Here is a 26,493-nt window from a genome sequence, read left to right as displayed (position 1 = left end):
TAAATAGGTCTTTAATACGTCAAGAAAGATAGAGAAAGATGGAAACCCTAATGTAGATTGGAGTTGAGAACAAGGAGAAGAGAGCTCACCCGAGTACAGAACTTGCACTAATTGGAGAAGCAGTGCATCTTTTGGTTTGTAGGGGGCACTGAAAACGGACTCCCGACCTGGAATCGGCCCTCCCCGCTCCCCATCCCTATTTGGTACCGATCTAACTCCCTAGCCCTAGGCCGCCGCCGCCGTCGTAACCCCCTAGCCCTGGGCTCGCCGGGGTGAGCGTAGACGGAAAGCTAGTTCGAGAAAGGATGGACCTCACGGGTGGGGTCGATCTCGATGATCTTCTTCCAACGCTCCTAGAGGCGAAGGCGCTCGAGATGGGCTACGCCGAGGCCTCACTGAGGGGGGCGCCTGGGGCCGCCGCCTTGGAGCCTGGAGGCCTTCCTTGGCTTCGGCCTCGCCGGGGAGGAGTCCTTAGCCATGGGATCCGACAAGGGCAGGAGCCCATTCTGGGAGGTGCTGCCGTCGTTTCTGTTCTCTTGCGAGGAGGAGGAGGAATGCTGAATGCGGGGTAGGGGAGTAGTTAGCGGAAAAGGAGGACGAGAGAAACTTAGGGTTTGGTTTGTTTAATAGGTAAACGGTTATTTGATTCAACCCGATCAATATATTAAATGGGTTAAATGGGTCAGATATCTAAGATATGTATCCGATCTAATTAATAAATCGATTAAATGGATTAATCTGTTTATGATCCGAATCTATTTAGGTCAAATTCAAACCTATTTATAGTGGGTCGAATACGGATTGAGGTCGGGTCATATTTTGCCATCCATATTCCTACAGCCGTAGTAATACGCCCCGCTGAGAGCAGTTGACTTGAACCGGGCGCACCGCGACCGCAGCTCCCCTGCGCAGGCGAGAGCGAGACCGCCGCAGCAGCTAAATCTCTCTCTCTCCCCTCTGATCTCTTTGGTGATGGAGGGCGAGAACGGGCGGTGCGTGCGAGTGCTCTGCCCTAAGAAGACTCTCCTCGGCTTCTCCTCCTCCTCTAAGGAGTCGCTGGGTATTAGATGGCTGATCGGATCCCCTCTCTTCCTCCCTCCCCTCACCGTTGTCTCCGCCTTCCGGTGCCTCCACGGCGATCCCTTCTCCCCGGACTTCTCCAGAGAAGCAGGTCTCTATCCATCGACGTTCTTGGCATCGCTTTCCGTTTTATTTCCCTTTCTTTCTGATTCTTAACCCACCAATTGGTTTATTAGTTAATCTACAGTTGAAGGGTGCTGTTTCTTATATGTATTATTGAAAGATGACCAAAAAGCTTCCTTTTTGACGCGGCCTGATTGGATTGATATGCAGATGGAAAAATCAGAATTTGGATGTGTAGTTTGTTCAGATAGTCTGTAATCCAAAATATAGATTTTTTTTTATTTTTGTAAAAAAATATATTATCTTGAGAGTTCATATATTGTAGTGCCATTACATTTCAAGAAGTTGGAGCTTGGTGAACAATCATGGGATTGAAGAAAGATAGATGGGATATATTAGAAAGTTGTTGAACAACGAAAATGTAAGATTGGGTAAAAGTTAATGGAGGAATTTGGTCGGACAGGTTAGCAAGGATGTTCCATGTGATTTTGAGATACTAGAAAGTGAGGATAAATTGGGATAATGGAAAATTACACGTTAAGGAAGTAATATCTGGGTGCAGTGCTACAAAGTTATGGGATCTCAATCTCATGCTTGTATCGGTGCATAAATGTAAGAGCTTTTGAATGGACTACTCACTTCAAAGTTACTTTAGGAGTTGGTGTGTGAGTTGGCTGCAAATAGATATCAAAGAGATGGGTCCATATCTCTCTAATGGTACAAGACTCAAATTATGAGGACAAAGAGATGCTACAGAGCACGGACATGAATACTATATGCATTTTATGAGAAATTTTAAATATACTGTCTCAATAGATCTTGAAAGTTTAAGATAGGTTACAATGGATGCAACAATAATTAGTTATAACTTTTCCCATGTATAACTATGTTGTTCATGATAAACATCAATTGTTCTTAATTTATTAACAATTATGTTATTCCTTTTCACTAATGAATAACTAATTTATTAATGATTTATACTGGCAGTTGCTTTTTAATTAATAAATAGGTTTAACTATGTTATACCCTCTCTTTGTCTCGCTCTGTCTCTCTCTCTCTCCCTCTGGGGTACAAATGAAGATGAAGATCAAATAGGTTTCCATTTATATTTGAAGGATCAGGGATCTGGATGTTGCTTGCCTGACCCAACTCGACCTGTAAACCAGTGGGCCACAAAATTGTCTGGAATTTGTCAAAGATATGGCCAGAACATCATTTATTGCCGAGTGTATAACTATCATGTGCAATCATGTTCAACAGATGAACAAATGTGGACACAACTACTCAAGGGGAAGGATCCTTGCTTGAAATTAGATAACTCCACAAATGTCATGAAATCAACAAATTGTGCTACTTAGAGTTACAACTTACAACATTTTGTAGCAATGATAAGCCAGATGAGTTAAGGGTCATGTTTGCGATTGCCATAAATGCTGACTCTTTATCATGCTTGATTGAGTGTTCCTGTATGGTTCTAAATTGCCCCCACGGTTTTTCTATAGTCTCTTACTGGAATGCATGGAGATGAAGATGAATAGTTTTTCATTGATATCTTAAATGATTAGGGATTCAGACATCACTAGCCTGATATGACTCGACCTATAGGCTAACAGGCCACAAAACTGTTTGGAATGTGTCCAAGATGTTGCTAGAATCACCTAATTGTTTCTGATATCAGTATTGAAAAAAGATAAAGATTCGTATAGGTAGCACCCACCATATACTGCCCTGTGTATAAATATCATATTGGCCTTGGACGGGGACACGGCTGTATCCTTACTTGAAGATAGAGGTGACTCCACCAATGTCATTGGTTATGAATGACAACAATCAATTTGAAGCTACTTAGAATTAGATGACTTTGTAGCAATTATGATACCAAATGAATTAAGAGTTGTGTTTCTATATCCACAAAGGTGACCTCTGTATCATGTTTTGAATGGGGATTGATAGTTCTAGAACATGCCAGTTAGTCACTTAAACTAGCAAGCTTACCTTTTGTGGTAGCAAAGTGGTTTTGTATCACATAATGGCGTGAGGGGTTAATGATGAAATTTCATGAAAGCTCAAGAAGGCTAGCAAAGGAACAATGATAGCCTCAATATATATTTTCTTTAAAAGAAAGTAATCCAAACATTTTGGGCTTTTTAAAAACAAAAGTTTAAAACTTAAAAAAGCTATAGGATAGTGATAGAAGTTTGTTGGACACATAATAAGTTAAGCAGAACTACTGGAAATGGGTATAATAAATTACATACTACTGGTTATTTGATTTGGCTTGTACACGATTTTGTTCAAATGTATTTCACTGCTAGCTTTTATATACATGAGTATATGTAATATGTGCAGGCAATCATGCATGTATGTGCATGTATATATGTGCATGTATATGTTTGTGTAGTTGAGCTAGAACCCTAGTGGGAAAGTTCAAGCTGAAACTTATATGTGTAATTGCTTGATGGTCCAATTAAAATGAGAATCTACTCAGGTGGTTGTATTCTATGACATTTACAATGATTAAAAAACAAAATGATATGTGTTGGAGGTGTCACATCTTTGCATTTAATACCTATAAATAGGAAGGTAATGGCTGAGCTAGCTTTACAAGTGCTTAGTTAGCTACATAGAAAAAATGTCAACATTGTTGATCCACATAATTTAAAACATATAAAATCCACAAGGCTTGCATACTTCTGAACCACAAATTAGCTAAGGCCAATTTATCAGTCCCTTACTGCCCTTTCTGTAATCACTTTATGCATTAGTATGTAACTTCTGACATCAATGAACTTTTCATTTTTAGGCATTTTGAGGGTCTTAGGTCATGAACAATGGTGTGCATCATGGATTTTGCAAATCCTCACATTTGATTCTCTCTCAACTCTCTCTTCCTCTCTCCCTCCCTCCCTCCCCCCTACCCTTTCTTCACACGCTCTTTACGTACATAGAGGATTGATGTTAGCTTGACAGCCAAGAGTCTATTGAAAAATTTACATATGGTGATAAGATGCCCATATACCATTGGGAGCGGTGTTTTGTTCGTTCGATCGATGCATTCAAATTATCGTTTTATCTAATGTTTTGACATTTATTCATTTCATGCATTGGTTAGATGACCAAAACACCCATCCTGGATTTTCATTTCATGTGAATAAATTTCCAGTTGTTTGGGTTTTTTTTGTGTCATTTCACCTCTATATGGAAGCCCTTGCCAAGATAACCACTATAGAACCCTGTTAATACATATAAGTATATAATTCTTGTCCCAAGTGTTTGTTTGGCTTGATGAATCCTTCGCCTCCTTCCTCATCTTTTTTAAAAGTGTTCATGGGTCTTTTGCTTCTCCTAGTAACCCGTTAATTCTATTTTTCGCTTCTCTCTTTTCTGTGTCCCTCCCCCTACCCTTTCTTCACACGCTCTTTACATACATAGAGGATTGATGTTAGCTTGACAGCCAAGAGTCTATTGAAAAATTTACATATGGTGATGAGATGCCCATATACCAGTAGGAGCGGTGTTTTGTTCATTCCATCGATGCATTCAAATTATCGTTTTATCTAATGTTTTGACATTTATTCATTTCATGCACTAGTTAGATGACCAAAACACCCATCCTGGCTTTTCATTTCATGTGAATAAATTTCCAGTTGTTTGTTTTTTTTTTCTCATTTCACCTCAACTGATGTAACTATAATGTTTGATTCTTTGGAGTCATCTCTAACTGTGGTCCTAATTATCCAAATATATATCTCAACATTCTGACTGTAGCTCGTTTTTATACATCGAAACATTGAACATCTTGTATTCTGTAAATATTGATATTTTCATACTTATTATCACTTGTATTATGTTAGCACATTAGGGAAACTGTATGTATGGATTTTGCTTTCATCATGTATTCATATACCACATCAGGTAGTTGAGGTGAAACTATGGGTTATGATAGTGTTTATTTATAGCTGGTTATGCTGGTTATATCTAATGTTTCATTTTGCAAGCAATTTCATGTTTCTGTGTATGCTGGTTTAATAACTAGAATGGTTTTTTTGTTCACTTTCCTATAATTTAAAATAATTTTGAGAATTTTTTGGGGATTTCTTAGTGCTAGAAATAATATATCTCCTGATGAATTTTGACAAAAATCTTTAACATATTGTCTTCCTGCCTTCTTGCTTTTAGAACCCAATTTCTTGGTTTTCATACTGTTTTATTTTGACACTATGATATGCACCTTCATTTCTTTCATTACTTACTAACTAGAGATGCTTGTGTTGCATTGTATCACATTTTATTTTTTAACAGATGATATTCGTACACTATTATTGAGAGGATTCGATATCATAGGAGCATTGTTCATTGGACATGGAACCTTGGAGGAAAATGCTATTAAGGCAGTAGAGGCTTTTTGTAGGTTGAGAAAGTCTCTTCATAATGATGAAGTAAGTTTTGATATGATCGGAGCAGCTGCTGATTTGACAATTGGTGACATTTGCTTTTTTGTCTCTGGTTCTGCAAAACCAATAAACATGGAAGCTAGCACTGTTATCTATGAAGATAATCCTGATAACTATCTGTGGGAGAAAGGCTGTCTACTTAGATGTGAGCTGGCATTCAAGTTGCCTACCTACGTTCCTGTAAATAAAACATCTGGTAGGTTTCTTCTGTTTTTCTGATTAATTTTACGTGAATGTACCACCTTAAGACTCTCTCTCTCTCTCGCCTCTCTATGTACAAACACACACAATAGACAGGAGCATGTAATACTGTACTATGTTCTCCTCTGTATTTCTTTTTTATTTGGGGTTAGATGACCATCAAAAACACATGAGCTCATAATATTAGTACTTATGTATGTCATTGGATAGGTGTAGGACTACGTGCTGATCAATATCCACAAAAAGTATTCAATAGAAAAAGTGTAAGCGCCATTTTAGCGGATGCCGTGTCAGAGATGTCTATGAGTCAGAAAATTTAAGGGCAATGAATCTGGAGATGCATGACGTCTAAACTATATATTAAAATGTATTTTCAGCAAACTAAAGAATAAGGGCAATTCACCTATATAACATGCTGCAAGCTTAATAATTACTAAGTAGACTATTCACACTGGATTCTGCAAGGGAGAAGTTGCCATCATAATTTGAACTAGACAGTTTGTAGTTCATTATCCTGAAATGCATGGCAATCTCAATCAAAGTCATGCTTTCAGTGGGTTAGATATTTCCCACCATATTATAAATAGGTTCATCTACTTCACCATTTGAGTACCTTAGCAAATGAACTTATAGAGAAGATCCCAGATGCATCCGATCTTGGAACTATTATGTCCTCCTGATCTTTCTTTTGTATACGGAGAGCCTGATATCTATCAAAACCACAAACCTATGAAGTTCATCAGCTTATAGTTTTTGGTCAAAAAAATGATGAAAGCACTATACTATACCCTTAGTCAACTACACTAATATTGTTCCCAGCATTCACCAAAAATGACTAGCCATTAACTGTATAGGAATACTTCTCCATGTGATAAATTATAAGGTTATTGTGGACTGATCTCGCTGTTTATAACTCATCTTTTTTGGCATTTAAACAAGTCAACTAAAACTAACAAACAATTTCACACTTAGACATATTTTATGTAGGGGAATATACAATGTTTATCAACTCTTAATGGTATCAGGAATCAGATATTAAAGATCAAGTATGTTAACTATGAGAAGGATTAAATTAAAATGTTTACAATTGGGGCTGCACTCTGGCGCTCCAACTTGGTGATGGAAGGTGAAAGATATCTTGTTCTTTTCAATTTATATCATCTTCTTGAAATTGCGAAAGTTGTACAATTCAGTTACATCTGATACTAAAGCTCAACTCTAGAAATCTTAATATAAATAAATTGTTGAAAAAGGTTTTTAAGGCTTGCTATGCCTTGTGGCATGGTGCTCTTAAAAATGGCTTGAAGCTCAAAGGTACATCGTGCAAAGATTCTTATATGTGTCACCTAAGTTGTGCCTTTGGATACCTTTGATTTATTTTAGGATTTGATTATATGATTCACTAGCAGTTGAAGAGGGATGATCTTGTGTATATAAACATTATCGTGTTTAAACTCTAATACCAACCTTAGATATGGCAGCACATGTTACTGTACACTGAAAGCTTTACTCTGACAATGATGTGATATTGAACTATATGTCACCTTTTGACATGTTTTCGTCATGATGACCTTCCCATTTTAGTTTCGATTATCAGATTATTATCAATGCCCAGTAACATAACAAAGCCAACATTCCAGTATTATTCTTATATTACCTTTTTCACTTTTTTTTCTCATTTTCTATTTCTTAAATGCAAAGGAAGATCTTTGTAGCTTACGCTTTATGTCTTATGCTTAATGTGTCAAGCCTAGTGCCTTTCCACTGTAAGCATTATGCCTTGACCTTCATTGAACTTTGGTTGACATTTGTTTCTTTTGAGGTGAAATGAATTGTTCTGATCTTCAGTCTGTGCTTACAAAGAACAATATGCAAATTAAAGTGACTGAGCTTTTAATAAGTTGGTACAAGTCTGTTATTTTTCATTTTCAAAGGTTTTATATGGAGATATAGTTGACAACTGGAGGCTTTCCTTTTTTATATTTTGTTTATGAACCTAAAATCTAAGTTATGCTCAAGATTCAGCAGGGATTTCTTTTGCATGCTCGTGATTTCAATTCCAGTTCCTTGCAATAATTGTTCAAATGTCTCTGAGTTTTTAAATGTATTAAGTGACCATATAGGATGTTGATCTTATATAAACCAAAGACCTGGTTTGTTTACTTGTTAGGCACATTCATTTCTAGTTGTCTTATGAACTTTTCTTAATTTTTCTCAGATGTTGAAGAGACATTTTCTTCACTGGTTGATGCTGCTGCTGCTAAATTCAAAGGTCCTTATGTTGCTTACCTTGTTGAAGGTCCTAATATCAGTTCTGGGGAAGCATCTCATTCTATTGTTTTGCATGGAGAGGAGTTTGATTTCAACAAGCATCCCTCTCATCAGAAGCCTTTAAACACTAGTGCAGAAGCTCAATCTTGTTCATATTTTTGTTCAAAAAATAAGTTTAAGTCTACATCTGCTACAAGAGAGGTAAGCTACAATTCAGAAATGCTGACAATCTGTGATGTTAGTGCAGTAACACCACTGTTGGGGTTGCTTGGCCTACTTGTTAGAGTGCTGGTAGGAAAAATATTATATCAGTCATCAAATGTATTATTTAGTCGGGTTTAGTTTCTTTCAGCCAATTTTCTAGCCTTCCCCTGTTTGGGGGGATTAGTTTGTCTTGTGTATTTTTAGAATATAACCCAAGGGCATAATTCTGCCATATATTAAGTGCTTCCATGTCATTGTTCAAAATCATCAAATGTATTGTGGGCCTGGTTGATGATTCAAGGAGTGCTAAAATCAGTTTGGGAGAGGGATGAGGAGAACCGAAGCAAAATTATAGTCTCTGACCTCTATGATATAGATATGTTATTCTGTACCAGCACTGTCTTGTTTATTGTCCAACTTATCTTTCAGAGCATATACTTCTAACTGGCTGTTCCCGACCTCCGACCCCTTTCTTTTGTTTTTTCTTGAGCCACCGGGCCATATCTAAGCTGGTCAGCATACCTCTCCTTTTGAGAGAGGTCCAGGGTTTGAACCCTGGTGGTGTCCTCACCATGTTTCTCAAAAAGAAAAAAAATGTTAATTTGAAGTATTTAAACTTTCTGACTGTTTTGTTTCTTAGACTGCAGATGCAATTCGAGTAACTGTCCTGTTAAATAAATCAAGAAATAATAACTCTGGTGCACCTATCGCAGAGTATTTACCAGGTGCTGATTTCGTTGTTACCTAATCTGGCATGAGACACCTTTTAGTTCAAGTAGTACATGTATGTATACATAATATTTATCTTTAATGTTCTCAGCTGACTAATTGATGATCAACACCTGTGTTCAGCATCGGAACTGGCGAGACTTGTAGTTGTGAGCTTCAAGCTAGATGTATTGTGCTATGCTTCGGAAGATTTTCCTGTGGCTGCTGCTATATCTGAATTGGTTGTACCTGCATTAGTCGATCAGTTAGAAACTATGAAGAAGGCTATCATACCAGAGCTTTTATCACAACATCCTCAGGTGATGTAACCCCTGTAAGTTTCAAGTTTAGTCGATAGTCTGATTAGTGAAAAATGCTTATAAATGGGATCATCTTGCTTTTGTTTGCACAAACTTCCATTACCCACATTTACCTCAGCAGGAGCATTGCTGGCATATATTAACACTTTAGATGCGGTTGTAGGGTAATACTTCTTAACATCATCCTACTAACTAGCCTGAGAGATTTAGATGGTTTCTACTTCATCGGAAGTGGAAATGAATGGAACAATGGTGGAAACATGTAGGATTAAGGGTCGATGGAAACTTATTTAATTTTCTTTGTTAGAACTTGTATCTTAGTATAGGCCTTCCAGGAAAATGTTACATACGGTATGGGTGCATAAGTGGAGATGGGGGAAAATGAAATGTTTCTCATGTTTCAAAATTCAAGGCATTTTTAGTAGGTACCAAGCTATTGTGGCCTTCTTTCCTGTATGACTTCTGAAACCAATTTCTAGACCGGACAGCTAAACATTCAGTAAAATCTCCTTCTGTTTTTTTCATCTAATGTCTTTCGGAATCAGGAGAAATTTCGAGGGTAGCTTCTTAGTAGCATGAGTTCAAAGTAGCTTGGCTAGGAATTCAGCACCAATTTAGAGCTGATTATAAAACATTTGCAAAGCTTATGGATCATATCTTGATTGACAAAGCCAGTCTGATGTAAATGGGATGGGGCTTATTGGTTGATGGGTTGCCTAGTGTATAGTATATTCATTTTTTCAATTTGCAGTAATCCTGTTATACTTAATCAGTTTTGTATTTGCAAAATGAATTATATCAGGCTATGTGGTCAATACAAGAATGTAATAATTGTTATCCTTTTGTGAGTACATCTTCTGTAATAATTGTTATACTTTTTCATCCTTCTTGTTTGAGATCCGGAGGTCTTCAATTCTACAACTGATATTAATGCCTCTTTTCCCTGTTAAATGTAAATTTATGTTTTATGTTTGCAGGTATGTCCATACCACTTCCTCCCCCCTGGGATTTTGCATCCAATAACAGCTATTTATGAACTCAGATATGGGGAGACAGAGGTGAAACAAGGTAATTTGGGATCTGTTATAGACTAGAATTTACGCAAATCTTGCTGTATTTCTATTACTTTGAACGCAAAAGTGATCTAAAAATTATAATTCTGCTTACTGGTTAGAGGTTGATAACAAGTGGTTGTGTTTCTAGGTGAAATTAGAAAATCTTTACACTCAAGACTGGGTTTGCCGATGGATCGTCCCTTATTACGTATTGCTAATGCACTAAGTTTTGGCAGTAAAGGCATCATGGGAAGCAACTCAATACCAAATGGTACTTGGTTAATTCTGATGATGAATCATAGCCTCCAGTTTCCAATAGCTGTGGTGCTTTGGTATTGCTTTTCAGTATATAATTTGTGCCAAGGTTTTTGAAGATGTCTTAACTGTGACTAATTCTTTGGATATAATGTACAGGTTGTCCATTACTTAAAGATGTCCACACTGGAATTCCAAATAGTGGGGGTTAGTTTTCTGATTTACACTTTGTATATAGTTCTACCTGTGGAGAGGGAGAAAATGATCTCAAACAAATCTTTTCCCCCAGTGTATAATGCATGTATGATTTTGATGGATTTTGTAGTTTCTGGAGGCATCACATCCCTCGTTGATGGTTCTTATGAATATTATCATTACCTTCTCAATGGTATGGATGACAATGTAAGGTCTCTCTCCTGTTGTGACTTTTGTAGAGGTTGTTTTTTATTTTCACCCTACATTTTTCAGTTATGCATTAGACATGTTCTTCTTATAAGCGACATGCCATGCAAAATATCTTGGAATAATCTTATAATGTTCTTTAAGTGGTTTATCCTTTGTATGTTCTACAAACTTTAATGTCCTAGTGTCCTAGATGTTTAAATATTTCTTTCCAATTCTTTCAGGTACTCAATTTATTTAGATATTTTGTTCGTATATGTCAAGTTGGTTTTCTAGCTGCTAGTTTGAAATATGTTGTAGCTGTGATAATGGAATCAGTAAATAAACTCTGCATAATTGTCTACCATTTTCATCTTTTTCATTAGTAATTAAATTAATTACCAGGGCTGGGGATGTGCTTACCGCTCTCTACAGACTATCATATCTTGGTATCGGCTTCAGCAGTACACATCCATTGAAGTTCCCTCACACAGGTTTGTGACATTCAGATCACATTAACATAATGTAATATTGCAATTTGTTGCACTATATACCTTATATTAATTTGTGATCGGCTATCTTCTGTTTTGCCAACTTATGCTAATTTGTTTGTTAAGTCTGAACCATTATTTTATGAGCTACGTTATGATAAATTTTTTTTTGAGGTTTATGGTTTATCAATAAGGAGGGTATCCATGGAAAAAATATACAATTCAATGATATGATTCTCTTTATTTATCAGTATTGGTTAGACAGTGCCTTTTAATTGGTGCCATTCTTTTCAGGGAAATTCAGCTGTCTCTTGTTGAAATTGGTGATAAGGAACCGTCATTTGTTGGGTCACGTGAATGGATTGGAGCCATTGAGTTAAGCTTTGTTTTGGATAAACTTCTGGGTGTAAGATTGCTATTTTTCTTTTTGAGCACTTCAATGAATTCAGTTCCAAAGAATAAGTAGATTGGCATGGAAGTAATAGTTATTGGAATTTTAGATAACTATTCTTATCAAAATCACATCTATGATATATGCATTCATAAATTTGAGAACATATCTCTACAAATTTTTTGACAAATTAATAATATATCAAACTTACCAAAAACATAATATAGGTATTAAACTTTCATTGAAAATTGAGAATAAGTGTTGGAGATCATGGCACATAAACACTATTCACAGTTGCAAGAGCTACATGCAATTGTCATGTCATTATATTATTGCTGGTTAGATGCATATATGCATATCATATATAGACTTCAACAATAAAATGCTTCGTCAATAAAATAAAGTTTGGTCATATATCAAGAGTTGTGTTGCTTAGACTTGGTTCAACTTTTGGTGTTTTCTTGCTATCTTCTTACGCACATCCTAAAGTATAGAGATACATATCTAAGGGCCTGTTTGGGTACTTAGGATTTATAACCTTAGGATGAAATTCATGAGGGGATCTAGGTTTTGATCCTATAAGATTATATATGAAATCATAATGGGAGAAAAATCCCATGGATCACTAATCCTATCTGATGTTTGGATAATGAACTAGCATTTGCTCCCTCCCCTCCCTCCTTCCTCCCCCTCCCCTCTCTCTCCTCCCCTTCTTTTATCCTTTTCAACATTTCCAACAACTAGAAATTGGTAGATGCCTCAATTTGACATGATTTTACATACCAAAATTATCGCATGGGCTTTATAGGAGAATAATATGAGCTATATGGGATATAAGATATCATTTGCTAATTATTGGAAAGCCTTTAAAATTTCTTGACTTAATAAAAAGGATCTTTGAATTTTAAAATATTATTTTAAGTTTAGTCTTTCGCTTCTTTTCTTAAAATACCCTCCACTAAGCTAAGATATTGTTATTTCACTTTTTTAACCTCATGATAATAAGTGTGAGTAGGCATTTACAATAAACATAAATAGGCATGTTTCATGTATGACTAACCAACATAGTAGGATATCATTAGTCTGTTCTTTAATATCTCTTGTCCTTATTTTTGCATCACAAAAAAAAAAAATCTTCTCTACTCTATACAATGGACTCTGATGAAGAACAGTGGTATGTTAACAAGGAGAAAGATGAAGATGATTGGATGATATTCCTATCTTCATCATATTTTTATGTTGCTTATAAAAAAAGGCCATGCATTACTTCAATTCTTACTAGTGCTTTGTGGATTGAAGAAATTCGTCAAGGGCATGATGATCGTTGCAAGCAAGGTTTTAAGTTTCGGCAGGATCGGAGGCATCTCGTCCTATTTCTATGAAAAAAGGGGATCGAATGGGGTTGGGACATCAAAACCCAACCATGCATGGAAGGAAGAAGAAAAAGAAAAGAAGGAAGTAAAGATGAAGAAAAGGAAAAAGTTAAAGGAAAGAAGAAAATGGAAGGAAGGAAAGAAAGGGAGAAGAAAAGAATGGAAGGAAGGAAACAAGGAAGAAAGGAAAGAGAAAGAAGAAGAAAAAGAAAAGAACGAAAGAAGAAAAAGAAGGGATAAGAAAAGAAAGAAGAAGAAAAAAAGGAAAGAAAGGAAAGGAAAAAAGGAAGGAAAGAAGGAAAAAAGAAAGGAAAGAAAAAAATAAATAAAGAAAAGAAGAAAAAAATAAATAAAGAAAAGAAGAAAAAATAAAGAAAGAAAAGAAAGGAAAGGAAAGAAAAAAAGGGGGAGAGAGACGAAAGGATCTTTAGGATGGGGTGGGACAGCGGGGCATCCCGCTTCATAGAGAAATCAGGACACCCCCATCCTATGGGATTTAAAATCTTGGTTGCAATTTCAAATTTTGTATGGATCCATATATTTTCCAAACACTTGCAAAACAAAAGGATCTTTTAAGTGATACTATGGGTATGATAGTGGAAGAGCAACTTGCAAACATCGTGTATACACTTTCAAGAAATGCGAGTAATTGAGCATCGCAAGAACGTTTTTTAGTATAGTGGTGAAACCATTCATCAAACACTTTCAAGTAGTTCTTAATACAATTATAGAAGTCATATATGATTAGAAACAAAGTAGAAGCAATGATTCGAGAATTACATTGAGTTAATCTAGAAAAAAGATAAATATTGAGAGTGGATCAAACTGAGAAAACAAAATTTGAATAAATAAATATGTGAACTAATTCAAATGACCTTGCTTTTAAGTTTCCTTCACCTACCCCAAATACCCATATATATATTTTTTTAAAAAAATTGCTATAGTTTTACATCTTACCAGAACCAACTTCAAATTTCAAATAACTTTGTAAAGGTCTGTCATTATATTCCATGATGAAGATATTTCTTAGCCTCAAAATTTCCAGCAAGAAGCATTTCAGTAGTGAAAACAAAACAAATCAGGTCTCACAGCCAGCATAATCTTATACAGATCCTAAAAAGAAAATTCCAAAAGGAACATGTGAGAATTAAACTCTCAAGTTACATCATCAAGAAACATGTGGTCAGCATATTGCAATAGGAAATAATATCAACCTCTTTAACATACTTTTAAGCATTAAACAACTATTAGACATCTCCATATTTGACATATAGCACATAAATCTAAGAGTAACACTGATTATGTGGAGAAAGGTTGCTCCAAAATAAACGCGAAGTTCCAGTGAAGAACTAATTTTGAACAAGGAGTTACAAACACCATTTTTTTTCAATCCTTGAACAAGTCTTCCTCTTACACGAAAGAGTTCTCTCCTACAAAATCGGTGAAAGCATTCTAGTGCCTTTTTAGTAAGCAAGCATTCTAGATTTTAAAGTTTTGGTACTTCAGCTACTATAAAGACTAAGTATTAAAAACGTGATATTTATGGAAGAAACCAACACAAAAGATAAAGCACATTTAGTATAATTTCATCAATACATTTTATATGTACAACTCCATGATAGGAGCTATGCTACAATACCATTGGTAGTATTTAAACCATAATCTTACTAATGGAAAGTGCATGATGGGCCATTTGAATTAAAAAATTGCACCACTAAATGTGTTTTTATGAAAACAAAAGACAAAATGTTTTTGAGCTTCTTTTATGAATGGACATTTTATGACAAGATACATTATTTTGATTTTAGTCATGGACTAACATGCTGAATTTGGTTGTGTTTTGAAATATCTGATTTATGATTGGTGTGGTAAACTTTAATTTTATATAGCTTACCATGTAGTTTGGTACATTAGCCCTTCTGGAGTTGACTATTTTGTGTCCTTTGATCCGTAGGTAGAAAACCTGTAAAACATATGACTATTGCTTTCAGGCATTTTAAATATTGCAGATCATGATAGATAGTCTAACTTCTCAATTCAAAGGGCTCATCATTGATTTTGCACCATTAGACTACTAATTATTTTTGGTGTTATTCTAAATCAAGTTTTAAAGCTCCAATCCTAAGTCCAAGTGTCAACATCTATAGGAGATCGGGTTTGTATTGCACTATAATGGTGCTGTATCAGCACTTGGAGCCAATAGCATCCTAATACCCTTGAAAATACTATATTTTTACTTTATTTTGGTGTTTTTATTGTTATTAAGGATTTTTTTTTTTAAATCATAAATTGGAGATAGGTGAGGTTTTCATTTTTTTCTTTCTATCTTAAGTTTTGACTTTTGTTTTTTTCCCTTTTCTTTCCCTCTCCGGTTTGTATGGGTTTTGTGTTGTGTCACTTGGTATCAATTGATACTAATTGGGACAGCCTAGTACAAAGGGGTTTGACATCCTTAGTTTGTTATAAGGATTGTTTATAGTTACCATTATGATTCGAGATACCCAGTATAGACAAACCGATAGGGACTTAAACCCTTGTTAAATCAGAAAAAATTATTGTACCAAATTGGTAGATTAATTTCTTTATTTTTTTTCCTAGAACAAAGATTGCTACTAATGAGATTTTTCTTTCATAAAGTTTTGAAGTACAATAGGACTGAGATAGCAAGCCTAACTTCACTATAAACTTGGTCTTACCCTTTTCCAAGCATTACCTTTTTTTTAGGCCAAAAGAAGCTAAACCATTAACCAAGGTTTGTCGTCTCGGTACCGGACCCCGTATCGGTACCATACTGGTTCGGTATCAGTATGGTATATGCACCAGTACCGACTGGTATGATAAATCTTGCCATCAACTAAGATTGGGAACGACAAAGTTATGATCCAAATAGTCGACTCAAAAGGCTCCAAGGAAATGGCACATGATTTTCTTTTCATGAAGTGCAATAGATATTTCATTATATGTTTTAACTAGGTTTGCAACTTGGGTAGGTTGGGTTTGGTTGAGGGCAATACCCTAATCTAACCCAACCTTTATATCTCTCAACTCTAATCCAACCCAACCTGGTCACAAGTTGAAATTTTTCTAACCCAACCCAACCCCTATCTCAAGCTAGGTTCAGGATGGATCATGTTAGTTGGGTCGAGTTCTTAATAGCTTGAAGCAAGTGTGGATTCGAGTATGTGGAAGCAGCGAGGTTAAAAAAAGGTGGGAGTGCCAAGAAATATATTATATAAATAATATAATACTAATTTCTAAAAAATAAAATATTTGTAATATATATAAAATTACATATGTTAATTTTTTTAAGCTGTAAAAGAAATGCTATATATTGATTGGAACCCTTGCATACTCATGTGAAGAGAACCTGGAGGCTTCATCCTTAACCACTTAAGCAAACACTTAATATCGTTTTAATTGAATAACTAAATGTATTAAATTATGAGAAAATAAGCACTTATAAAAAAAAAATAAAAAATGAAAGAGCACTCTCTTTCTCTCTCCATTTTGAACCTTACCGTTGGCCTGCCCCTCTTTTTATTTTTATTTTTCGTTATCCCCATTCCTCCCCTTGCTCCCTTTTCCTCTCCCAAGCAATTACCAAAGAGTCAAGAAGAGAAAAAAGTGAAGCTGAGAACCCTCCTTTTTCTTCCTCAGTCCTTTCTTTCTTCATTTCCTAATCACAGATGGGGAACATGTCCTTCTTCCTCTAGGGTTAGGGCTCCTTATGCCCCCTTCCATGGGTGTTGATTGTGACTCCATCCACACGGGCGACCTAGCCACCGTCACTGGTGGCAGGGATTGGGCCATCGCCCACATTCACTATGCCAATATGTCCAAGTTCATGTTCTAGGTCAACCTTGATTCCACTGTAGACAAGTATGGAGGCATTTTAGTATGGTTCTAGAGGAAGGTGGACTGAATCCCAACCCTCTATCCCCCCTCCTCCCCCACCTTGGTGCATGGACATGATTCGGGATCCTGAGGTTTGCATTTCCTAGCGAAATATGGTTCAGAAACATGGAATCAGGGTTAGGAATCAGGTTCGGTGGGGGTGTTGGATAGTTCCTATTACTAAAAATCGGGTTGGGTTGTGCCATGTTAATCGGGTTGAAAATTGGGTTGAATGGAAATCATAAGATAAGGGAAAGGTTTGGGATGCTTTTTTTTGTTTTGAGGCCTCAACCATTCATCAATTTGGATGATACAACTACACATAATTTAACAAGATTAAAGATGTTATATTAACATGAGTAATTTTTATGATACATAACTATGAATTGGAATCATAAAATGTCGAATGTATTTTTTTTTTTAAATATTGGGTTAGGTTATGTTAGTTTGGGTTTGGGTTGGGTTGAAGGTTAACCCTAACCCAACCCTACATGGGTCGGGTTTGGGATTTTGAGCCCATGCCCAACCTAAATTTATAAATCTCAGCCCAACCTTGCCCAATGAACAGGTTGGGCTGGTTGGTTTAGGTTGAGCCCAACTCGAGTTGCATCCCTAGCTTCAACCTAATGTATGATAAGGGAAAGAAACCCAATATTTTGCTATGACCAAAATTCTAAACCTTGATCATGCTTTTATTGAATAATAAAAGCAGCATTTTTGCTGCAGAGCAATCCCCTTGAAAATCAATTCTGTCCACTTTTCTTCAACTCACTGCATCTTAGCATGCAGTACTCACCTTTAGTATGAAAACAATTGGATTGTGGGAGACTTGAGTATAGCTATTGCCTGGATCAATGGGAACATTGTCTCTACTTGGCATCACTATAATTGTGATATCAGATTTCTGATGCAATAGCTATCTATGCTCGCGCATCTCATACTTTTAAAGAAGGAAATCAAGTTTCTAATTTAATGTCTGGTTCCACCTATACTTTTCAACATGAGAGGGTGTGGAAGTACATTAAAGGCAGATAACTAGTGTTGACTGGGCAAAGATACGAGAATCGAATTCAGATGCATCCAAGTATTAGACTCATCAAGAGGGGAAAAGGAATATAAATTTAACTAAATTTTATATTTGTACCTTTAAATATTTCTTTTTAAATATGATATAATATTAAAAAGATTTTGATCTATGCTTCTTATTTAAATATCCCAATTAGCTTAAGGATATAAGAAAAATAATATATTGAAAAGTTGTTTCAAACTATCAACACCTGTGTCCTTGGCCATTCTTTAAAAAGAACAAATATTCATTCCTAATATCAAAATAAAGGATCAGACCCATTGGAAGAGTTCAACTCTCTTCAATATTTAAAAAGTTTCCAAAGAACTTCATAGTTTCCAAGTGTTGCATACATATCCAACTCAGATACTGAGATTTTTTGGAGCTGGAAGCAAGTGTCCAGGTAACACAGTGGATGGCAGGTATTGTCCATTTGAGTGGCTGTAATTGAAAGTTATGAGCCTTTTTTTGGGTAAAGGAGAGAGATCACATTCAGCAGTCTGGATTTTTATTTTGAAATCTCTTTCTTCGAATTGAACCTGCTCAAAAATAAGACCAAATCTGGTTGATTTTACAATATCCCATAACTTTGTACCGGCTGATATATTGTCAGATGTTGCTGCCATACCCTTTACACTGCTTGGTGTTATTTAGCCCTTTTATTGATGTTTCAGACTGTGTCACTAATCGCTGAAACCTTGTTGATTCTTGGCAGTTGTATGACCTCCAGAACAAGTTGCAATAGAGTTGCTATTGGCCAGCTGTATGATTCCCAAGACAACTTACATATATGCATGAATAATATCCACAAACTGTAAATTTCTTTTATTATTTTGATAAGGAAGATTATAGTTTCTGTGGTGATTGAAGCTTTCAAGTCTCACTGTGTTTCTTGCCTATATCAAGTTAATTTTCCCTGTATTAATACCTGGATCTACCACAAAAAACCATTATTAAAGTCTAATAAAGAATTTCTCATTACAAATAAAGATGAGAAAGACATCTGATAGTATATCCTGGTTATGGTTGTTCTTGCATAATTATTACTTTGCTTCGTCTTCTCAAAATTATGTTGAAATCTTTCCCCCATCTTCGTATAAATCTTAATCAGAAATGAATTTTAACAAATTCAATTAAGAACTTCGCGAGGTTGTTTTGCAGAGTGTTAAAATTCTCATATGTTAGGAATATTTTCAATTTGTTCAGTTGGTAAATAAGAGCAGTGCTTCTACAGGTTAGCTGCAAGATCATAAATGTGAGATCCGGGGAAGAGCTTCCAGAGAAATGCAGGGAGCTTGCCATGCATTTTGAGACACAGGGAACTCCTGTAATGATTGGTACGTATTTCTGCATTTGGATGATATAGGTGGTTCACAAATTAAGTCTGATTCATGCTATCCCATCAATGGCCTTCATCCAGCCTGAATATGCCGTCTGTGAAATACAGTCCTCCTTATGTGCAAATAGACTAGATCATGTGTTGCCTTATATGCTTAAGACCTGTTATACGTACATTGGCACTCTAACCCCGCTACCTAACACCAGCCCCTTCATTCTCACGAGTTTGGTTTATATGCAGTAACATGGGAATTTAAACGTTTAAGACCCATATCTGAGGAACAGCACTTATTCTAAGGTCCACCATGAGCTCAGTTAATATGTTTGTTGCCCAATGATACCCTGTTTCTTTTCTTACCAGCTTCTGTAGAAAGTAATCACAGTGTGAGAAAATAGGCAGACCTGTAGAGCATTATGATCACAGATTTGTACGAGGTCATACTGAATTAAAATATATTTAAGATCCTCACTGCTGATGCATGCCAAAACATGGCTAGGAAGTAGTTTGGTCATGTTTAACCTACATTCATAGAAAAATGTCCTTGATACATTTTATCATGATTTGCAGGTGGTGGTGTCTTGGCATATACTCTACTGGGAGTTGATTACAACGAGGTGAGTGGGGATTGTGCCTTTCTAATTCTCGATCCTCACTACACAGGTAATGATGATTTGAAAAAGATTGTTAATGGTGGATGGTGTGGGTGGAAGAAGGCTGTTGATAGCAAAGGCCGAAGTTTCTTCTTGAAGGATAAATTCTACAATCTTCTGCTTCCCCAAAGGCCTAACATGGTGTGAGAGATCATGTGAAGTATCGGGGTGATTTAAGAAACTATAAAAAAAAAAAAGATGATACAGGTAGAAGAGGATAAAGAAAAAGAAACATGCACTTTTTCCAAATCCCCGCACACCTCCACCCCCAAACCCCCCCCCCCCCCCCCCCCCCCCCCCCAACTAAAGGAGGGAAAAAAAAGACAGATTTGTATTGGTAGCAAGGGTAACAAGGACTGGCCTGAATTTTCTACGTTACACAAGCTCATCTCAAGCCAACTTCTATTCAGATGTTTTTTTGTTTTACCCTTTTCAAGTCACATGTTATTGCATTGGATCTTTCTCAGTAAGAACATGGTTTAATATCTTCTTGAAGGCATAACAGAAGATGGTCATATGTTCATCAGTGGTGGAAGCAGGCAGCAAGTGGATCCTGTCAACCAACCTTTTGTGACCCTGAAGGTGGGATTATTTCTTTTGACCATCTCATGCACATCCATATTTAGCTTATCTTAACTGACCTGAAATTATAAGAACTTTTGTAGCTGTTTTTAAACTTTATTTTCTTTCGCTGGTGTATCATTATCCACTTCACTGGAGAACTATATGTTTTGTGGTCTAATCTTGGGAGTCATTTTAGTGTGGATGGCTGGGGTAGGGGGGCGCCTCTTTCTGTATGTGGTGATGCATTTATTTATTTATTTATTTCTTGGACCCAGCACCTGCCTGCGTACTAGACATTTCATCTTTTCTTTTTATGAGAAATGAAACTGCTTGGAATTCCACCTTCACCTTTCAAAGAAAGATGATGCAACCTGGACCTAAGGGTGTTCCTGGATGTGATTGGTCTTCAATTGGCTGGGGTCATCTAGTTTTTTAGTGAAGTGGTTTTAGTGTCATCATTGCATGGGGTTTTATAATCTGTTTCAAGACATGATTTTTTCCTATTTGGAATCTGTACGGTGCTTGAAGGATTTCTGATCTCATTCTTGGTTTTAAAATGATCCCTTGTCAACGTGGTGAAAAGAATAGTTTCCCTGGCATGCGACATCTGACATAAAGCCTCTTTGGATGCTTAGCAATACCATACAAGGGCACCGCGCTGCATAATAGCACGGTTGTTCGAAGAAGAGATCAGGAAGGTTGATGATCTTGATATCCCAAGAATTATTGGACGCCACAAAATAACCTGAGAAAATTACAATATTTCATGTCGATTTGTTTGATGACTTCACCAAAAGAAAGCTAATTTTGGGGACATCTGAGGATCAGGGTTTGTGAGGCTGAGGAAGGTGCGAATGAATTCAAGTATCGCAGCAACTCTCACATATGAACTATGGAGTAGCACCATCAAACCTGTGAAGTAGGAAGGGCATGGGTTCTATTTTTCTTGGTTGCAATGTCTTTGAGCAGAAGCAGCAGAGGAAACATTGGATTCTCTCAGGAGCAGCAAGTCTGAGGAGTGAATTGACTCCAGGTGATGAAGATAGATAATCCACTTGTAGTAGCTTTTCTCAAATTGGGATACAGGTTGGGTCCATGGTGCATCAGAAACTTTATTTTCTGCTGTGAGCTTAAGTAGGATGATAAAAGCGAACTCCTTGGCTGGTACCTGCGAATGCTTGTTATACATCAGAAGCACATTAGTTCCCATGAGTCATAATGGAAGTTCGGTATGAAGACATTGAAGAGCAAAGTACTTGATATGTAGTTGCAGTTACAAATGCAAATCTATAGATATTCAGCTAGCATATTTGCTTTGCTGCTTTTTTCTTTTCTTTTCTTTTTGAGAAAAGAAAAGAATTGAGTACCATACGGAAAGAATTGAGACATTTGAACCAGCAATACTTGACGCCGAAAGAATTGGAGCCAAATGCAACAAATGGAAGGCTCGGCATTAGAACCGCAGATTAAAAGAAGCCACCAACGAGTCCTGGTCATCAGCCATGAGCAAGCTGCGTCTGGTGCAGAAGAAGGCCTCTCCCTGTCCAAATAATTTTCAGAGATTTTGAGAATAAACTGGGAAGGATCACAGTGACTAGCATGGGAATGATGGAGGGGCAAAAACCTTAGAACAAGATTCACATAATTCGAGAAAAGAGAGGTTTGAGCAAAAGAATGTCATGATGTACTGTAAGATCATCAAAAATAGCTGGAGCAGTCATTTGCAGTGATCAGCAAGATCATCTCCAAAATGGTCGTAGAGTTTGCCTTGAGAAAATATACGAAGCAAGCACTGTCTGTTGTGGTTTGAAATACAGTGCTAGTGGCAATTTGAGAAAGCAGGGGGATCAAATAGTAGGATTTTAAGTAACTTACAATTTTCAGTTGTGAGAACTTTCCTCCTGCAAATCAGAAGGCTACTTCTGGAGGACAGCTTTTCCCTTAAATTGCAGCAACAACAGCTAATGATAAGATTAATTGCCACACCTCTCCATAGTGCTTTGGTGCACTACCAGCAAGTGACTCCAAGACTTTTATTTTGATATATTCATCCCGCAGGCAATTCTTTGAACAGCTTCAATAATTCCAGCTCCTCTAAATTTGCACCAAAAATACAGAACTTCTGCTGCAAATAACTGTAGGCAAATGAAACAGCCATTAGGGAATGGGAACAAGATAAGGATTTAAGGTTTTTTTTTATTATTATTTTTAATAAAAGGGAGATCTAATCAAAATTAGACACAATATATTGATGAAATATAAGGATGCAATAGAAAAGAAAATATACAGTCAAATTATAAGAACTGCAAATTGCAATCGGACCAGACAAATGTCAAGTAGAATTGGAAATCACACCACAGTATGAAGCAGCAAAAAGAAGATCTCACTTGCATTTATCTTGTTTTAAAATTCTAATCCTAAATCTTGCAGAGGGGCACATGAGCTCCTCAATCAGTATAAAACAAGACTTGCTTGCTGTTTGCCTTCCCAACAAGGAATCTTCCAAGGACCATTTTGGCAATCTGAAAGAAAAAGTCACCAAGACTTGCTTGCTGTTTGCCTTCCCAACAAGCAATCTTCCAAAGACCATTTTGGCAATCTGAAAGAAAAAGTCACCTGACTGCCTGACTGTACCCTAATGCTTAAACTTTGCCATTAGCCCCATCCATCAAAATCAAAACACCTTGGGGCCTTCCTGCCAATCTACCAAAACAAAAGCTACCTAACAGATATCTCAGGAGTGAAATGGAAAATTCCAGGCAATAAATCAATAAAGAAATTTAAGTTCACACTCTGTGAAACCAGTCCTGTTTTTCCTTTCTTCTGGTTATCCTCATTGAGTAGCTAGTTAGATGCAATAGCAAGCCTGTGTCATGATACAAAGAGCCTTTAAATCAAGTTCCAGATCCAAATAGTCTCTTAGTAACCTTAGCACATTGGGCATCGCCAATCAATAAAGCACCAAATGAGAATTCTACTAGGCACATTTAATTCCAAATCATATAACTATTTACAAATCCCTCTTTAATTTGCAAACTCAAACTGAGAGATAGCAAAAAAAACACACTCTCCCATCAGCTTCTACACACAGACATCCCGAAATCTCTTCTTCTCCCTCGGCAAATTCTCAAAACAGAACCATCAGCTTATCTCCCATCCCCACCCTCCCCAAATTCGGAAACAGAAGCGAACACGACCTCGGCGTCAACAGCGATGGCTCCTGCAAACCCATCCACTCGTAAAGATACAAACTTTCCCGATCCAATCTCTCCTTCCCCATCCTCCCCAAAAGGTCAATGAACTCACCTTCCCCGACCTTCCTGGTGAAAGAACCGAAGAATTCCCCCAATGTGGAGTTCTCCAGAGGCGAAGGGGCCGAGGGTTTTGAGCACCGCAGGGGTCCGACACTTCGAGCTCCGAAGATACGCTGGAATAATGTTGGGATATTTTGGCGCGTGGAATATGGAGGGGATAACCGCTGGTCCTGCTTTCCTTCTCCCGCCACAGGGAACCGGGACCGGTCACCGGTGCGGTGGGATTGCACGTGGAACAGGCCGGGGTTTGCGCCGGAATACGATCCGGTCGAGCTGAAGCGAAAGTACGAGATATAATATTTTTTTACTAAATTACAAAAATCTTTTTAAAATTTAAATTTTTTATATTCACATCAAATAATTTGTAAAACCTATGCTTAGATCTAGTTATATTAACGATGTTAGTAAAATCGTTTACTTTATGTAAAAAATTAAAATTGCCTTTTTTTTTTCGCTAAACCGGGTGATCTATACAACACGTGTGCGGATACACCCAATAAAGTCGGAAAACAAAACATCCCGGAGCTCCCGGGGTAGCTCCCCGTCCCCTGCCCATAGGGTACTACTAGCATGGTTAGCCACATACGTGGTCACCCAATCCGCAGCCCCATTGGCTTCTCTGAACACATGCTTCGCCTGGACCACCCCTCCGTCCCTCATGTCAACCAGATATCGCGGATCAAAGGATGGTCGGCAGCACCGGCCCTCTAACCCCCCGGATCCAACGAATGATCGTAGCCGAGTCACCCTCCAAAATGACTGATCTAGCTGAGAACACACGCTGAGCGTGTCGAAGAACCGCCCAGGCAGCTCTCAGTTCCGCTCCAGGAACCGTGCAGTCAAATAACTGACAGCCTCCCGCTGCCACTACCCTAGAGGTCGGGTCCCGAATAACGAAACCCGCTCCACCTAGAGTTGGGCATCGGGCCGTGCCGGGCCGGCCCGGCCCAGGCCCACCGGGCCCAAGGTCTAAACGGGCCGTGCCTGGCCCGGCCCGCTTATGAAGCGGGCCGTGCCGGCACGGCCCATCTCGGGCGCAAAAGGAAGCCCGGCCCGGCCCCAGGCCCGTCTATTGGCGGGCCGGGCCTTGCGGGCCGTGCCTGGCACGGCCCGTTTGGAACCGTTGCGGGCCGTGCCTGGCACGGCCCGTCTGGAGAGGGGGGGAGAAAAATAGCCGTTTCCGACGGTTATTTTGGAAAATTTCCAATTTTGCCCCTCCCAACAGTCCAAAAATGGCTAAATTGAGGGGTATTTTGGGAAAAAAATTTTGGGCTTCTATAAATAGCCCTTTCTTCCCTCATTCTCACCACACCAAACCAACTATTCTCTCCTTCTCTACTGCTATTATTTCTCTCTTCTAAAGTGCTCTTCTAGCAATTTAATTTTTAGTTTGCATTTAGCAAGTGTTCAAGTGCTACACAAGAGGAGGTTTCTATTGAGAAGAGAAGGTCACTCCTGTTGAGAGCACAAGAGGAAGCTCAGAATCTTGGCTCTGCCTCTGCCCTCCGACCCTCTACTCAATTCCTCCTTGTGGTTAGTTTTTATTTTTTGAATTCATCAATTTAGATATGTCATCTTTTGAGGAAAGTCAGTTTGGCATTCCTCCTGTTTCTGAGGGAGAAGAAACTAATCCCCAACCCCATGTTCCTAGTTCCTCTAGAACTAGTGAACCGAGTGAAGATCAAACCTCTTCTCGTAAGAGGACTAGTGCTGTATGGAATGAATTCGATAGAGTTATGGTTGATGGAGTCTGGAAAGCTAAATGTAAAAAATGTGCCAAACTTTATAGTTGTAGTAGTAGTGGGGGAACAGGGCATTTAAAAAGACATCAAGAGAGTCATAGGATGCATGATTCTCATGCTCAAACTCAAAGTACCCTTAATATACAAGGGGGATTACTTGTATGTAATTTTGCATATAATCATGAAAATCAAAGAAAAGTACTTGTAAAATGGATAGTTAAGGATGAATTACCTTTTAGTTTATGTAAATCTTTTAATTTTGAAGAATATGTTCAATTAAACCTACAACCTGCTTACAAAAGAACTAGTAGGCGTACATTTAGAAGAGTAGCTATGACTAACTTTTTAGCAATGAAACAAAGTTTAATTGAAATACTTTCTACTTTAAATGTAAAAATTTCATTAACTTCTGATATTTGGTCAGCATCTGTAGGTAGTAATTGTTTTATTGCCATTACTGCTCATTATATTGATAATGATTGGCAATTAAATAAACGTATTCTTGCTTTTCGTGCTTTTGATTTTCCACATTCTGGGCAACAAATTTCAAATATCATTTATCAAACTGCATGTTCATATAATATTAATGATAAAATTATGTCTATTACTTTGATAATGCATCTAATAATAATTCTGCTGTTGCATTATTAAAAGACTCATTGCATCCCATGTTAGAT

The 26,493-nt window shown here is 37.4% G+C and overlaps 1 protein-coding gene and 1 long non-coding RNA gene across 4 annotated transcripts; one reads left to right on the top strand and one right to left on the bottom strand.

Annotated features, from left to right (window-relative positions):
* The first annotated feature begins 828 nt into the window (after nucleotides 1–828).
* On the top strand, nucleotides 829–20,938 carry LOC103711593 (probable Ufm1-specific protease). Of its 2 annotated transcripts, XM_008797805.4 has the most exons (14): nucleotides 829–1,171; nucleotides 5,446–5,793; nucleotides 8,017–8,270; nucleotides 8,914–8,998; nucleotides 9,126–9,301; nucleotides 10,279–10,369; nucleotides 10,505–10,627; nucleotides 10,771–10,818; nucleotides 10,937–11,013; nucleotides 11,398–11,486; nucleotides 11,778–11,889; nucleotides 19,442–19,544; nucleotides 20,114–20,160; nucleotides 20,693–20,938. In XM_008797805.4, the coding sequence occupies exons 1-14, from the start codon at nucleotides 973–975 to the stop codon at nucleotides 20,696–20,698; spliced, it is 1,758 nt and encodes a 585-aa protein (XP_008796027.2). In that variant the 5' UTR covers nucleotides 829–972; the 3' UTR covers nucleotides 20,699–20,938. The 2 variants fall into 2 exon arrangements, with proteins under 2 accessions (XP_008796027.2, XP_008796025.2); XM_008797803.4 differs by having other exon boundaries at nucleotides 830–1,171; nucleotides 20,114–20,938.
* LOC108511469 lies at nucleotides 20,626–24,625 on the bottom strand. 2 transcript variants are annotated; one of them, XR_005514915.1, is made up of 3 exons: nucleotides 24,067–24,625; nucleotides 22,636–22,895; nucleotides 20,626–22,300 (listed from the first exon to the last, which is right to left on the bottom strand). It is a non-coding gene; the product is annotated as an uncharacterized LOC108511469 (long non-coding RNA). The 2 variants fall into 2 exon arrangements; XR_003386557.2 differs by having other exon boundaries at nucleotides 20,626–22,895.
* Between the last annotated feature and the right edge of the window lie 1,868 nt (nucleotides 24,626–26,493).

The sequence above is a fragment of the Phoenix dactylifera genome, chromosome 14, assembly GCF_009389715.1.
Source record: "Phoenix dactylifera cultivar Barhee BC4 chromosome 14, palm_55x_up_171113_PBpolish2nd_filt_p, whole genome shotgun sequence".
NCBI classification, from domain to species: Eukaryota; Viridiplantae; Streptophyta; class Magnoliopsida; order Arecales; family Arecaceae; genus Phoenix; species Phoenix dactylifera.
Note: the sequence above shows the minus strand (reverse complement) of the source record. Positions and strands in the feature narration are given on the sequence as shown.

Bases quoted from the DNA above. Each gene is read 5' to 3' on its own strand.
- LOC103711593 (XM_008797803.4), top strand. From the start codon at position 973: ATGGAGGGCGAGAACGGGCGGTGCGTGCGAGTGCTCTGCCCTAAGAAG. The intron at 10,370-10,504 runs GTAATTTGGGAT...TTGTGTTTCTAG, and splicing joins GGAGACAGAGGTGAAACAAG to GTGAAATTAGAAAATCTTTA. The intron at 11,014-11,397 runs GTAAGGTCTCTC...ATTAATTACCAG, and splicing joins TCAATGGTATGGATGACAAT to GGCTGGGGATGTGCTTACCG.